We start from the raw sequence: 16,648 nt of genomic DNA, 5'->3' as shown, positions 1-16,648 counted from the left end.
CATGCATGCATGCATGGATACACAACTGTGGTGTGTGCTTGGTGACCATGACAGTTTCTCTGGTTTGTAAATCTGCCCATGAGACCCAAAAGGTTGGTGAGCTCTGGTTTAGAGATTAATAAGCGTTTTGCTTTTCTACCCAAGTGCTAATGGGAAGAGTTAATTTCCCCTTGCCAGCAAGAAAGAGAAAATAAACCCTGCATGTTCTGGCCTTAAACTCTTCCATTTTGTAAGAAATGTACACTTTTCTGTGCATTCTGCAATTTCCATTTAGAGGTTAACAGTAGGGTTAATGTACCCTTCTAATAAGCCCCCAAAAGTTACTTGTCTATAATAAATAAATATAATAATAATAATAATAATAATAATAATAATAGCCTGCTGGGTGCTGGTGAAGGTGGGACAAAGCACTCCATCCCTCATCCTCACGCACCTGCCTGGAATTCCTGGTTCTCGCTTTCAGGCCAAGGGAGCTGGCATTTGTCCACAGACAGCTTCCGGGTCATGTGGCCAGCATGACTAAGCCACTTCTGGAGCAACGGAACACTGTGGCGAGTGCCAGAGCGCACAGAAACGCTGTTTACCTTCCTGCTGCAGCGGTACATATTTATCTACTTGAACTGGCATGCTTTCAAACTGCTAGGTTGGCAGTAGCTGGGACAGAGCTATGGGAGCTCACTCTGTTGCAGGGATTCGAACTGCTGACCTTCTGATCGGCAAGCCCAAGAGGCTCAGTGGTTTAGACCACAGCACCACCCACATCCCTTTTACAAGCTAGGTAGCACGCTTATATTCAAATTACCCACTATTATCCAAGTTATTACTTAGGGAATTAGTATCTACAATTTTTTACGTTTTTTATGTTATTAAATCATTTTTTATTCATCTTGCATAACATATACATCAGAATAATATACTTTTTCTCTATTCTGCCCTACCAGTTTAAAGAACAACAACAACAACAACAACAACAACGAACCACCACCAGAGTTTCGGACAGTGAAAATTGTGGGATAAAAGTACACTTGCAAATGGGAATACACACTTAAGTACCTCATGTTATTTTGCCAGTGTTTAACAAGCAAAAAAACACACACACACAAATAAATTTTAAGAAGGGGGGGGGGGTTGCTGTACTTATTAAATATTCCCCAAATATTTTTAATTCATATATAACTTACCTCTTTTGGACACTGATTTTTGCAGGAACTCAGCTCATCTTTTTCCTTTAAGTCAGCACAGGTGATTTTTCTGAAGAAATTAGAGTTAAATCGAGAAAGACGACAACATTTAAACAGGAGTTAAAATGAACAAGTACACACTGTTTACAAAGTGCGTGAGAGAGAGGGGGAGAGAGCACATCCTGTCAAATAAAGGCAACATGTCACGCATCTGAGAAAGTGGGTTTTAATAAACAAAAGATTATGCCGTAATACATTTGTTAGTATTTAAGATGCCACCAAACTCGGTTGTTTCCATCTTTGTTAAGTAGCTCATAAAAAGGGTACTACTTTGTTCTTAAAAGTCTGCATTATATTGGGGGACGTTTGAGCACAACACTAATGCATGCTATTATTGCTCTTGCCACTTTGCCGGCAGCTAAGCGGGGCTCATTAGCAACCCAATGTTTACTAAATGATTTCTTCTAATGAAAAAAATGCCTTGCATGCCACGTATGTGTCACTTAGCTCCCAAACCAAATGTGATGGCAGCATATCTCGTGGGCTGAAAAAGCTTAGACTTTTGCTTTGCTTCCTTAGGTGCAGGCTGGCCCGCTTCCTTAGGCACTAGAAAGAAGTCAGTTATAGAGCACAGGTGGCATAATGAAAATATTGCACTTAGAATGCGGGAAGAAACCCACTGAAACAGGCACCGTTGATCCCCCAATGTACACAGAGAAGGCAATAATTAGCTGCAGCTATGCAGCACACCCAGGTCGGTCGGTCTGGCTGTCTGTCTGTCTGTCTGTCTCTCTCTCTCTCTCTCTCTCTCTCTCTCTCTCTCTCTCTCACACACACACACACACACTTGGAGTGCTGTTGGAAGTAGGAAGTAAATAGCAGAAGCTGTCAGCAGAAGGCGACCTTTTCAGCTTAACTGTTGAGTGGCAATAGTTTACGCTGGAAACTGTTGTGTAATCCAGCCCCAGGAAGCAGAAAGTGGCTGTTGCACTTTATAGTAGCTGGATCGGCTGTTTGAAATGGAGGCGGAAAGTCCCCTAACAGCTGTCTCATGGCCAGAACCGATTGCGGGCTCACGCAGGAGCGATCTGAGGTAGTAAAGACTGCATGCGATAGAGCAGCAACTGATGCACGACCACTATATGCCGTAGCCAATCAAATTTTGTCCATGTCGCTGCTCTGCTGACGGCAATGGTGGACGCGAAGAAAATGGCCAGCAGCTTCTCCCAACTGGCAAATGTCTCCTCAGAAAGTACAATGGTACCTCGGGTTACATACGCTTCAGGTTACAGACTCCGCTAACCCAGAAATATTATCTCAGGTTAAGAACTTTGCTTCAGGTTAAGAACAGTTTCAGGTTAAGAACAGACTTCCAGAACGAATTAAGTTCTTAACCCGGGGTACCACTGTATAGGAAAGGGACAGCCAGTAGAAAATACAGCAAAGTGAAGAAGGAATTATACACAGAAACAGAAAGGCACAATACGACTAAGGAGAAAGCAGAGAGAGAAAGACAGAGTTTTGTTTTGTTTTTTCCGGCAAAGCAGGCAAAGCAGGGAAAGAAAGATGACAAGACACAGAGACAGTGTGTTAGTACAGACACGCTGCGGCAACAAACAGAAATAGGGAAAGACTGCAGAAGAGAAACACTTAACTGACAGAAGAACAGAGAGCCAGAAGGAACAAACTGCTTTTACCAAGGCGGGAGAGAGAGAAACTCAGATTCACTGAACCTGGGCTTTTGGTTTCGCTCTCTTCAGAGAAACCATAAGCTATAACCATGGTTTGTCTGGAGTAAGCTAAACCATGAGCCCAGGATCAGACAACATGCAAAGCCAAATCATAGCTTAGCTTAGCACAGCAGAACCAGAGCAAAGTAGCTGCAATCTCCCCATCAGGAGCCAAGATGTTTACATTAAACCATGGTTTGGTTTAGTGTTACATGTGAATGAGGTCAATGTGTGTTCAGTGAATACGCTCTTATGACAGGGGAAGCACATTATCTCAGAATGGTTAGCATATGTGGTGCTTATGTCAACATCTGGGCTTCTTCACAGAGGCGGATTTAGGGGAGGGCAACTGGTTTGCCCTCACTGGGTACCAAGCTAAGAGGGAACAGCAGGGAGGGTGGGAGGGGCAAATTTTGGCATCGCACAGGGCACCACGGAAATTTGAAAGCCCGAAGTCCTCCACTGTTGTTCAACACCATGCCAAAATATGTCAGTAACATGGATGTAGAGCAAGATCCTATAAGCTGGCTGTCCAATGGGCCAAAAGTCCCTGCTACTTTACTGGCTAGCGTGATCTCCAGGGCAAACATTTTCCACACCTCCTTGTGTGTCTCTCTTGGTTAGAATTGCTCAAACAAGCCTCAAGTTGCACCAGTTTCTCAGGGTTTCTCTTCCCAGCATTCCAGTAGGTAGTCTGCAGAATCCCCTTCAGGAATGGCTCTAACTGCATGTGGCAAGGCAGTTGCTAAAACCAGCCTGCCAGCACAGGAACGCGATGGATATGCGCCCCTATATCATGTGCAGATGTTGGAAAGACCAAGCAGGCAGACACAGTTGCCTCTAAGCCAGTTTAAACAGGCTTCTTGCTGCACCGGCCTAGGACCCTCGTACCTATGGGAACGCCTCTCCCGGTATGCCCCATGGAGAGCCTCAAGGTCCATAAACAGCAACACCCTAGTGGTCCCCGGCCCTAAGGAAGTTAGATTAGCTTCAACCAGAGCCAGGGCCTTTTCAACACTGGCTCCGGCCTGGTAGAACGCGCTGTCTCATGAGACCAGGGCCCTGCAGGATCTGATTTCTTTCCGCAGAGTTGTTCCGCCTGGCCTTTGGGCTTGGAGCCAATTTGATTGCCTCCCCTTCTTTCTTCTTTCTTATTCCTTTCTCCTCCTGTGATGTGGCTGCATTTTAATATTTTAATGTTTCAATATTTTAATGTTGTATTTTAATCTTGTTTTTAAGTTGTATTCATTCAACTTGTTTTTATTATTGTTTGTTGGCCGCCCTGAGCCCGGCTTTGGCTGGGGAGGGCGGGGTATAAATAATAATATTATTATTATTATTATTATTATTATTATTATTATTATCCATTTCCAACGTCCCAGAAGAAAGGCAGGGGGGAGAAAAGCTCTTCCCTAAGGCAGCATACACACTGCACAGTATTTTACATTTTCAAAGCTGAAGCAGAGTCTCCTTTAATTACTTACATGCATTCAATGTACAAGCTTGTGAGTTTGCAGTGACACTTCATCCGTATCATCTGGGCACACGGTGGGCAATCTCCAGGGTGGCAAGGCAGGGGGCATGAATGAGGGCACCCAGGTGGTCGTGGCTTGGAGCATTCTTCTTCACACTGAGAACATTCTTGACTTGCCTAGTAACACGGGAAAATGAAGTGATGGAATTATTTGTTCTTTGGACAATTTATTAGTTCAATAACCCTTCTTTTTTTAAAAAACCATGGTTGCACTTGGTTAAGTAAACAGACCTAATTACCTTTTGCTTTTAAAGAAAGGCAAATCACAAAATCAAGCTGCAATGTTTCAAAAGTACACAAAAAACAAGGGTATAAAAACAGCACACTATTCTCGTTTCTAGGAGTCACACAGAGCAGCTTCATAGGTTACTTAGAACTGCAGGCAACCAACAGCACACTCTTTCACGGTCATCTGGCAGCGATTCCTCATTACATGTGAAGCGCCCCCCCCCCCCAAATCATAGCAAAATATACCTGCAAGATCCTTTCCCTGTTGCTAACTGTGGCTTCTGCAGTTGGCTGGAATACAAGTTTTAAAAAATGCAAATGAACAGCAAGTTAAAGGTAATACAGAATTACCCTGTAATTGCACCTTCTCACGACGAACTCAGGTGCCAAATGCCAATAGGACTGCAGCCCCAAGAAACTCAGAAACAAGAGGGAAACATCAAAACATTTGGAAGATGCAATTGGGATATGCAGAGTTTTCAGAAGTACATTTTGAAAAAAACCACCTTCCAAAAACAGCCCGTGAGAACTGAGAATGCTCAGCAGCCACAGAACGTGGAACAGAAAAACTGAAAACTGGATGGAATGGTCTGCTGAAGGAAAGCATGGCTGGCTGGCCAGCACCCTAAACAGCAGCACACCTATTAGGAGGCAATTAAATACTGCAACGTTTTGTTGCAGGTTGTCATGCCACCCACCCACCCCAAATCCTGCCTCTGCCATGAGATGCTCAGGCACTCCCCACACTCCCTCTTAACAGGATGCACAGGTCTGAGCTGGGTTTTTGATGGGTATTTCTAAAACTCCCTTTTATTCCTGCTGCCACCACAGATAATATTTATCTGACTACTCCACCCTAGTGTACCTAAATAAACAGTGTGTGATATAATGCAATAATTTATTAAATGGAAATAATCAACAAGGGCTGTCTGATTACTTGGGTGTACATAAGCGTATGGTTTCAGCCTTTATCTTATTTGTTACTTTATTAAATAGACAGTAATGGTTACTGTAATAGGTAAAGGTAAAGGGACCCCTGACCATTAGGTCCAGTCATGACCGACTCTGGGGTTGCGGCGCTCATCTCGCTTTATTGGCCAAGGGAGCCAGCGTACAGCTTCCGGGTCATGTGGCCAGCATGACTAAGCCACTTCTGGCGAACCAGAGCAGCACACGGAAATGTCGTTTACCTTCCCACCAGGGCGGTACCTATTTATCTACTTGCACTTTGATGTGCTTTCGAACTGCTAGGTTGGCAGAAGCAGGGACCGAGCAACGGGAGCTCACCCCATCGTGGGGATTTGAACCGCCGACCTTCTGATTGGCAAGTCCTAGGGTCTGTGGTTTAACCCACAGCGCCACCCGTGTCCGATTACTGTAATACTGGTGCTCTATTAATAAAGTAACCCTGCTCTTACACTATCGACCACAGACTCCCGGACTCCACACTAACTCCACTCTCCATGCAACTCTCAAATGAACTCTAACTGTCCCACCATCAAACTCCCCTTTAAACTCTCATCCGCTCACTACCATTCCAAACTCACTCCCCCCACCCCATTACCAAGCATTAAGCTAAATTCCTCTACTAAGATGCATTTACCTTAATTATTATTATTACATATGCATGCAGTATTATATACGAAACCACCAGAACACCACACAGGACTCTCTTGTCAGTCACAAGTAGCTGAGCTAGTCGGCACTGAATTTCAAAAGGGGAATTAGAACAAGAGCTGAAGTAAAGGTGGAGACTAAGCAAATGACATTTAATGCCACCAAATGTCAATCTCAAAAAGGTTAAAACGAACGAAATTGTTATGTGATTGTAACTATGGCATTTGAGCACAAAGCAAAACTTTTTCTTGCTTTTCACCTGCACAGTACCAAAAGACATTAATTTGAGTCATTAAGGCGTCACTGTTCAAATATATATTGGATTCAAGAAGTTTAAAAAAACCCCCACAAAAAGCCAAAAATTACTACTCAAGAAAGCCTTCTGTTTTTAGTTTCTGCCATAAAGTACATACTATCAAGGGCAGTGAATGACAGCACAACACACATCATTCATCAGTATGATTTCTGTACTTTTATAGTCTTCTTAGCAACAAATAATTTTTTGAGAGAGGAATCTATTCGACAAACAGCTGAAAAGGAGCATGTTAGAGGAACGGATGCATATTCCTCACCACAGATAAGAGGACAATCTTTAAAGGTTAAATATCTTTATTTGTATCCACTGTAACTAGGTTTAACATTATTTCAGCGGGGCAATTTACTTGAGAGATTTTAGCCTCCTTTAGCACAGTGTCCAGGAAACAAGTCTGTTTCCACAAGTGGTTCAATTAAAAAAAAAAAACCTCATTAGGGAATGACAGTTATTTAGAGTCACACACACATAAAGGAAGTGAAGTTGCTTGCCAGCATTCATTCCATTAGGTGGGTTTGCCAAACTCTTGTCCACCCCTCTCTCCCCAGCAACCGACTCTCCCCTCTCATCATATTATCTTCATAACAACCCTATGAGATAAGGTCAGGCTGAAAAACAGTGACATGTTAAGACTAACTAAGGTTTACTGCAGGCATGGCCAAACTTGGCCCTCCAGCTGTTTTGGGACTACAGCTCCCATCATCCCTAGCTAACAGGACCAGTGGGCAGGGATGATGGGAAGTGTAGTCCCAAAACATCTAGAGGGCCAAGTTTGGCCTTGCCTGGTTTACTGGGACCAGTGAATGTGTGGGCTCCGGGGGGGGGGGGGCTCACAGGCACTTTGCTCCCCCCCCCGGTCCTTTTCATTCCCACACCACGCTGAGGTAAGCCAAAGTTTGTCATAGTGTTTTGCCCAAACCTGGGATCATGGTTTCACTCTCTTTACTAACCACAAGCTATAGTCAACAATTTGATTATTAGGTAAAATAATGTAGATGTCAAAGGCTACAAATGAAAGCAATGATTCTGAAAATATATGGCTTTTCTTTTATTTCATTTTGTGAATAGGGAAGACATCAGCTGGAAACTGCCAAAGACTCAGAGGTAAAACGTTGTTGCTTTAGTTTTCTATACTGTACACATATTTATAAATATTACGTGAAACAAAAATGATGTAAATCAATACCAGATCAGTAATAAAAACAAAAATGGGTATCAGAAACCTGGAAAATTGTGCTGTATTGTTCTTTTTATCTGATGTTTATTTTGTTTTGGTATTTGTAGTTTAAACTGTCAGAAGCTAAATAATGATAAAATATTAGAAGAATAAAGTCATATCCATTTCTTTATCTTTATAATGAACAAAAAGGGCTTCCAATATTTTTTTAAAAAAACTGACTTCACATGTACACTGATGATGTCTGAACTGACAATTGTTGCTGAAGAAAGAGGTCTTATGGGTTGTGGTGGATACCTAACATCTCTCCGGTCAACAGTTTAAAAAGTAGAGCAATAATGGTATAAGAAATAATTGTCACAATGGTAATATGAAGTGCTATTGCTTTCCATTTCATATTTTTTGCTTGGCATTATCAACTGACTCACACTATTAAAATTCCAACAAGGAACTTCCATGAAGAACAGAAACCGTGCAAGACTGTTACATATTATTTCTGGATAAAATTTTAACTGCACAAGACTCCACAATCCACTGAAAAATGGGCATGTTTTATTATTTAATGTACAACCATGTGCTTTCTCATGCACACCCCTTGCCATTTAATATGGACAGTCAAACCTAACTGAACCATTCACCAAAAACATTTAAAAGCATCTGAGCTGGTTGCATTTTGCAGCACCTGAGAGCAAGGTGTTTTTGCTCTGCTTCAAGAAAGGTCAAGCTTACCTTATGGACATCGTTGTTACTATCTGTTTCAGTAACTTTATGGCATTCCTTCGTGCAAGTATGATTCTGGCAGTCAAGGAGCCTTCCACACAACCTTTTGCAGGAGTAGGGTCCCACAGCATGACATGCCAATGGACTCACCTGAAAGATGGAAGACAACTTGTATGGGGACCACTGTGGACAGCGTTCAACAGTTTCCATAAAATAAGAATTAAAACTTGCCCATGTGCACATGGGCATAACAGAATTACGAAAAAAGTATATGAAAACTCTGTATCAATTCTGCTTTCGAGAAGCATCCAAATCAAAACTAAAGATATTCCAGACAAAGCAGACAATCCATAATTCTCTCTCTCTCTTTGAGACAGAAGGAAAAGTACAGAAACATGCACAAACAGGAACTGGGGTGAACTTGACACTTAAGTAATGCTGACAATAATTGGACTCCTCAAAGGTTTTCTGAAGTGTGGCAGATATATTGCTGGAGATCAGTGATTATGATGAAATACACATTCTAGAGTTTGCCCTCTGATAACTTGTTTTGGTATAAGGTTGTATTCTTGGAAGCTGTGCAATTGAAACTCTGGAAAAATATTCCCTTCAAAACTGCCACTAGCTTACATGTTTGCATTATAGGTTTTAAAATCCATAATAATACATGATAAAATAAGCTTGAACAGGCAAAATACAATTTGATACTTGTCTACTCAGAAGTAAGTCAAACTGAGTTCAGTTGGAGGTACTCCCAGGTAACTGTGTATAGGATTGCAGCCCTAGTTACAAACCTTAGCAATGACTATCCCATAAAATCCAGTAGATAACACAAGATCCATCAGTTCAATTTGCCATGGGACAACTGAAACTTGTTAGTGTGGGATGATTCTGCATCAGGCAGTTAAGTCCAATCAGAACTAAGAAAATCCTCCAGATGTACACATTTGAGTATACATTGCCTCTTTTATCAGCTACATTCTAAAAGTTTATATTCTAAACAATCCAACAAAACATGGCACTTACAGCCTGTCTTTTCTCTAAGGAGATCAAGGCACCATACATGCCCCCTTTGCTATTACATTTTATATCTCCCTTTATCCGAATATCATAGGGTAGTTTGCAATCTAAAACAGAAAAACATAGTAACAAACAAAAACACCACCCCACAACACAGTTTAAAAGGCCAGTGATTGTTCAATTAGCCAAAGGCCTAGGAGAAGATGAATGTTTTTGCCTGGTGCCTAAATATATGTAATGAAGGCGCCAGGCGAGCCTCTCTGGGGAGAGCATTCCACAAACTATCTTCTTTGGTAAGTAAAGCTGAGAAGTAGTGGCTGTCCCAACCCAGTGGGTTTCAAGGCTTAGTGGGTATTTGAACCTGGATTTCCCTGGTCCTAGTCTTATACCCTAATCATTACACCACTCTGGCTTTCCAATTAATACCTACTTCTGTAATCGATGGGCATAGTGGCTTTTAAAAAAATCATTCTATACACAGTAGGGTCCTGCCAGGGGAAAAATTATTTAGCCCTACACTGGAATAGGACAAGACGCTAAATCTACTTTGCTTAGACCTTGAGCGATGTGGCAGAAACTAACTTTGGGTTTGGTCCCATGAAGTTCCAGGAACAAATGAAAACTTCTACATGTGCTTTTACTTTAGAGCATGTTTACACAGCTTGCGTGTTAAGAAACATGCTGAAAAGCCATGAGTAAATATTGAACCACAGCTCCTGGAACATACAGGTGAGAAAGCTTGAAGGTCAGCATCTATTGCACTGTCTCAGGAACATGTAGCTCAGCCTTCCCCAAACTGGTGCCCTCCATATATTGTACTGTGATGGCCACCATCCTTAACCATTGGCCATGATGTGTGGGGTCGATGGAAGGGCACCAGTTTGGAGTAGACTGTAGAGGGGTCTAAGGAGGAGGTAAAATAGAGAAATAAAGTCATGGAAGGAGCTACACAAAACTCTCCTGCTAAATTAAGTTGTAACTAGATGGCTGGCTTGCTACAAACCACATCTGCAATTCCCCTCACAATCTGCTTTTTAGTCAGAGAATTGAGTACAGTCACATCCACCAAGAGCACAAGCAACTGGGCTGTGTAAGACTTTCTGCTGTTAGCTTCTAACACCAAATCCATTTCCATGCCTGAAAGAACAGCATGTAAGGAATGCTTTGAAGTTCCAGTATCTTCTGCTTAGCTGCAATTTCTTCAAATTATTACTTCCGCTAAAAACAAACATTTTCACAAATCCAAAACATCAAGGTAGCTCACAGAAGGACGATAAGAGGTAGAACAGAGGAACCAGCCAACATCCATTTAGGGAGAGGTGAGAATTAGCAAAAATACTGAAGAAAATGTTTCCTTCAGGAAACAGATTGCAGGGGGGGGAACCCCACGTTCATATAAATAATACATCCTCCTCCAATATAAATTTATATGTTCCTCTTTCAGCAAACATTAGGCTTGGTATAAGTCAACGATACTGGCAGTGGAAGGTGAAAACAAAATGAAGTCAGAAACTCTTGGACTTTATGTCGAATTAGAGAGAGGCAGGGAGGGAGAGAACCACTATAGAAAAATACAGTGGTACCTCGGGTTAAGTACTTAATTCGTTCTGGAGGTCTGTACTTAACCTGAAACTGTTCTTAACCTGAAGCACTACTTTAGCTAATGGGGCCTGCTGCTGCCGCTGTGCTACCGCCGCACGATTTCTGTTCTCATCCTGAAGCAAAGTTCTTAACCTGAGGTAATATTTCTGGGTTAGCGGAGTCTGTAGCCTGAAGCGTATGTAACCTGAGGTACCACTGTATGTTACAGCATACTTTTTAAAAAAGACTTAAGTTTATTTTCCAAAATTTGGGTTTACCTTGAGATACAAATTAAGTTCCTGGTTTCCTTATGAAGAAACTTGAAATGCTAGATGGACAGCAACTTCAAGTGCAAGGGATGTGACTCAAGAAGGTGTCTGGCCTGGGATGAGTCCCCGAGAGCCAGACAGAGGCCTCGAGAGTCACTTTTGGTTCCTGGACCTGATGTGTCATAAAGGTAAAGGGACCACTGACCATTAGGTCCAGTCGTGACCGACTCTGGGGTTGTGGCGCTCATCTCGCTTTATTGGCAGAGGGAGCCGGCATACAGCTTCCGGGTCATGTGGTCAGCATGACTAAGCCGCTTCTGGCGAACCAGAGCAGCACACAGAAACGCTGTTTACCTTCCCGCTGGAGCGGTACCTATTTATCTACTTGCACTTTGACGTGCTTTCGAACTGCTAGGCTGGCAGGAGCATGGACCGAGCAACGGGAGCTCACCCCGTCGTGGGGATTTGAACTGCCGACCTTCTGATCAGCAAGTCCTAGGCTCTGTGGTTTAACCCACAGCGCCACCCGTGTCATAACCCCTGACATAATGCTTAGTAATGTAACATGATCTCATTGCAAGCTTTCCTGCACCTTCTTGTCATGGACTGGCTCGATGCAGAGCAGTGGTGTGAGGCAACAGCTGAGGAACCCCCAGGGGAAGAAGGCTCAGAGCCAGGGGATTGGTGTCAGAACAACGATGAGAGGTAGAAGAGGGAGAAGAGGGACCAGCGGAAGTGTCAGAAGCTGAAGAGGTAATAGGGTTTAGTGAGCAGGAAGGGGCTGAATCAGAGGTGGAGGCTAGAAAGGGGGGGGGGTCAAGAGGCAGAATGGAGGCAGGCTGCTCTCCGGTCTCCCATGAAGACGGTGGAACAAAGAGAAGCAAGGCAAAGGAGCCTCAGGTGGCTGGGGAATAACCCAGGGAAGGAGTCTAATAGAGTGGTGGGAAGATGGGGACCTTCAGTCCTTGCAACTGCCTCATCAAGGCAAGACCTTTGGGGAAGAGTTGCTGGGGTCACGAGGCCTGCATTGATTTGGTTTCTTGGAATAAAGATCTAACTTCACAGACAATAGTGGTTGGCCTTCAGCTGACACCTCTCCACTTAAATGGTCATTTGTAAGGTCTGGAAACTAACAACACGTCACATACAGTGGTGCCTCGCAAGACGAAAATAATCCGTTCCGCGAGTCTCTTCGTCTAGCGGTTTTTTCGTCTTGCGAAGCAACCCTATTAGCGGCTTAGCGGATTAGCACTATTAGTGGTTTAGCGGTTTAGCAGCTATTAAAGGCTTAGCAGCTTAGCGGCTAAAAGGCTATTAGCGGCTTAGCAGCTTAGAAAAAGGGGGGGGGGAAGCAAAAAAAATCGCAAGACTCGCAAGACTTTTTTGTCTAGCGAAGCAAGCCCATAGGGAAATTCGTCCTGTGAAGCGCATCGAAAAACGGAAAACCCTTTCGTCTAGCGGGTTTTTCGTCTTGCGAGGCATTCGTCTTGCGGGGCACCACTGTGTTTAATATTACTAAATATTACCAGGTGAAGAAAAAGGACAAAACATAACACTACTGTTTTTTGCAATAGCCACACATTGGCTGCAACAATGTATTGGAGTCAGCATCCTGGAACATGGTCAGAAATTTGAATTAAAACATCACTCAGAATAGCTTTTCAGCTAACGAACAAAAAGCCTGGCTCTATATAAGCAGCAGGATAGCAAGAATAATCCTATTATAATGAGAAAGCAGTATAAAAATGACTTCTACTGGAATGTTTACAGTCCAACACTGAAATTTACTGTGCCAGCAAATTGTTCTGAAAAGATGTGGAATTAATGGCATTTCAGCATGATATTACAACACAAGTGTTAAGGAATGGGGAATAATTTATGCAAACTAGATCGCATGTTACTGAAGTGTAGCTTTTTTGTTGTTTGAAATGGACAAGGGCGCCTACAGTTTTGGCACCTATTTCTGCATAAAGACTACAGCTCCCATCATCCTTGAATGCTGGTCACGCCAGCTGGGGCTGATGAGAGTTGGAATTCAGCAACATCTGGAGGGCACCATGTTGGTTATCCCTGCTTGCAATTCTGGTGATGTCACAGCAAAACAGAAGCAAGAAAGAAGAAATGTAATGTCTTGAAAATGTGAACTCACTGGAGGAAAAGACAAGCAATGGAAAAGAGGGAGCAGCAAAAGGCAACACATCAAAATCATGACCAGAAACAAGGAAGATGAACAGCAGAAGGTAGAACAGGTGTTAAGAGGATGGAGATGAGAATTCAGAAGATACAAAATAAGCTTGCTGCTATTATCCAGACGAGTGCTAATTTTAAGTCTTAGTAGGAGAGAGAGAGAGAGAGAGAGAGAGAGAGAGAGAGAAGGAGGGGAGATGAAGGCTTCAATCAAGATGGCAGTGAAAAAGTTATAAGGATCACACACTTATGGAGACGGATTGTAACAGAACCAAAAGACAAAGAGGGAAGAATGTGCAAAGTAATGAATACAGAGGTAGCAGTTTAGCATTACTTGGCTCTAGTGACAAATTAGCTGTAAATCACCATCTAGAATGATAAGTCATTTCAAGGCTGTGCAAACTTCCCCCGATTTTATAAAAGTTCCCAGATTCCCTTATGTATATCTTATTTACACTGGAATAACTGACACAGAGATGAGTCAACCACAGCTATGTATTTGATGTTAAACTTTTTCAAAACATTGCAATTGCCAATATGGTCTGCACTGCATGTTATGTCTTCTCCTTCTTGTTTGTATGTTTGTGTAACAGAAAAGTAATTAAAAAAACATGAAGTTTCTTGCTGAAGTCTGGAATAAAAATGAAAGGCCACACTCTGTGCCAAGAAATGTAAACAACATTGAACAAGAAAGTAGTCTGAGGCTATCTAGCTAAGAAATATACAACTCATTTCTTTCCCTTGTACCAAGAAGGGCTTTTTAAAAATCTGCATTTTTAAAAGTATAAATTTAGAAAATAAGTTTGTCAAACCCCAGTAAGTTGATGTGCACATTATTATACATCTATGAGAAACTGGGTTTTTGACCAAATCAAAATTAAAAGCAATCACCATGGAAGCAAAGTATCCCCTCTGGCAGCATTTATGATTTGGTAATTTCATTACTGGCTTATAGGCCAATAATTAAAACTGGTATGCTTTCTTTGCGTTCTTAGAAACCGGAAAATGAAGATGTTATAAACCAGCATCCTAAGAGATGCAATTTATGCCAAAGAGGAAAATCAATCACATGCATTTACAGAACATTAGAATTTGATAGTAATTTCAATGTGATAGCAAAGTGACCCATAAAGAATTATAATCATGTAATCAAAACGCACTGAATCAAATGTTACTGTTAGTATTCATGGCATCCATATGAAGCTACTGTAGTAGTAGTTAAAATGACATCAAGATAGCTTGAGTCAGGAAACACACAGGTTCTTTGGTAGGAGAAAAATAGGAGTAAGAAAGGTGTAAGTTTCACCTAAGAATGGAGACAGATCTGAGTAACAGCTGAATATTATATTCTCTAATATGGATGGATGTTCCTTCTTCAAAACATCTGCAAGTGCAACCTGAACCCTGCCTTATACCTAACAGAGCCTGCTGCCTCCTCCCATCGTCCATTTTAAGACTATTTTCAGATGCAGACTCCATCAACAGCCAACCTTTTCCTCCCTTGTCTCAATCTGTTTACCATCTATCCCGATGAAAAATTCTGGAGAACTTGAAAGTTTACATTATATTGTCTGCCTAATAAACACATTGCCCTAACACAGATTTTGACATCTGTCTCATGAGTCAACACAGCTACCTTGACTTTCTCCACATGAATGGGGTAATATGACAAGACTAGTAGGTCAATATCAATCCACCCACACGTGTACACAAATGGTATTCTCTGTAGCGGACCAATGTAGCTTACAACACTTGCAGACCCACTAACGTGACATTTAGAATACTAGCCTTCTAAGTGGCCGGTCAATTACTTTCAGACTGTTCCATCTAAGCATTCGTTTCAAAGCATGGAGTATTACATGACTTGAACAAAGCACAAGAGGATCAATGTTTTGTTTGAGTCCTACACATTAGCTGATGAGATCTAACACATGATTTGAGAAGATGTTATAGCCACATGGCGTTCCTGAATTCACTTCCAGTAGAGATTGAGGAAATCTACTGCCTAAGCCAATACTAGTTTGTATTGAATAAACTTTCAGTTTTCTAAATTTCCCCAAGTCATCTGAAATCACATGGTCCACTGCTCCAAAGACTGTACAATTGTGCATAACTGTTAAGAGTTCACTTAAATTCATTTCTGTTACATTGGACTACTTGGAAGTCTAATAAATCACTCCTCCTAACAACTAATTGAGGTTGAGAGAGCTGCCGGCACTGTGGCCCAAAGCAGGCAACTGAAAAACAAAAGGGAATTATCAGCATGCTTGGGAAGAACCTTAAGGCTTGCACAAACAACACACACATTTTTTGGGGGGTGGGGGAATTGGGGGGGTGGGAGGGGAGAGAGAAGAATGAAACAACAACCCTTACACAATCCATTAATCATGTGATTAATCAGGGTGAGAAAAGAGTGGGATGTCCTGATCAGAGGAAATACCTGGCTGGAACCCTGAACGGGAAACTCCATTAGGAAGGAGGATATACGACGATGTTTTAGTGAAGTCCTCACTTTTTTATCACAATTATGGTTTAGCTGAAACTCAATCTTACATTCATATGGGCTAGCTCACCTGGCTTGCACAAACTGCATTGTGCAGAAGCCAATAACGCTACTTCAGCAGAACAAAAGCCTGTCAATCACATTCTCATCACATAAATGCATTTCAAAAAGGGACCAGATTTTCATTTTAGCTCAACCATTCTGAGGTTTTGGCCTTTTTAAAGTTAAGACCTGTTTATATTTAATTTTACTGCTGAAATTGGTTTTATACTGTTCATTTTTCTTTTACCGTGCATATTGTACTTTAACCATTTTTATGTTAACTACTGAAAGAACTTGAGTTAACAAAATATACTTAAGTATAGATTTTCCCCAAAATTATTATTTTTATAATGGATTTGTTGTGCCTAGATTGTCAAGTCACTTATCCTCCGCACAAAAACCATAAATCCACTCAGATCTTCATTGTTTTGTAACTTCCCATAGAAAATTATTACCATTGCTTAATTCAAGACAGTGTTCATGCTTGTTTTCATTTATACTACCAAATGTTAAAATAACTTCAGACAAAGCTCTCAGATCACCACA

The 16,648-nt window shown here is 41.8% G+C and overlaps 1 protein-coding gene across 3 annotated transcripts in view; it reads right to left on the bottom strand.

Annotated features, from left to right (window-relative positions):
- The window catches only part of NFXL1 (nuclear transcription factor, X-box binding like 1), a 62,912-nt gene that overhangs the window by 14,627 nt on the left and 31,637 nt on the right, over positions 1-16,648 (bottom strand). For all 3 annotated transcript variants that reach the window (XM_081019876.1, XM_081019874.1, XM_081019875.1), the window contains 3 exons: positions 8,510-8,650; positions 4,396-4,562; positions 1,182-1,251 (listed from right to left, as the gene is read on the bottom strand). In XM_081019876.1, the coding sequence (XP_080876002.1) occupies positions 1,182-1,251; positions 4,396-4,562; positions 8,510-8,650 (378 nt within the window). The remainder of the gene's footprint in view (positions 1-1,181; positions 1,252-4,395; positions 4,563-8,509; positions 8,651-16,648) is intronic.

This window comes from Podarcis pityusensis, assembly GCF_964106645.2.
Source record: "Podarcis pityusensis genome assembly, chromosome: 9".
NCBI lineage: Eukaryota > Metazoa > Chordata > Lepidosauria > Squamata > Lacertidae > Podarcis > Podarcis pityusensis.
This window is presented reverse-complemented; position numbering and strand designations above follow the sequence as displayed.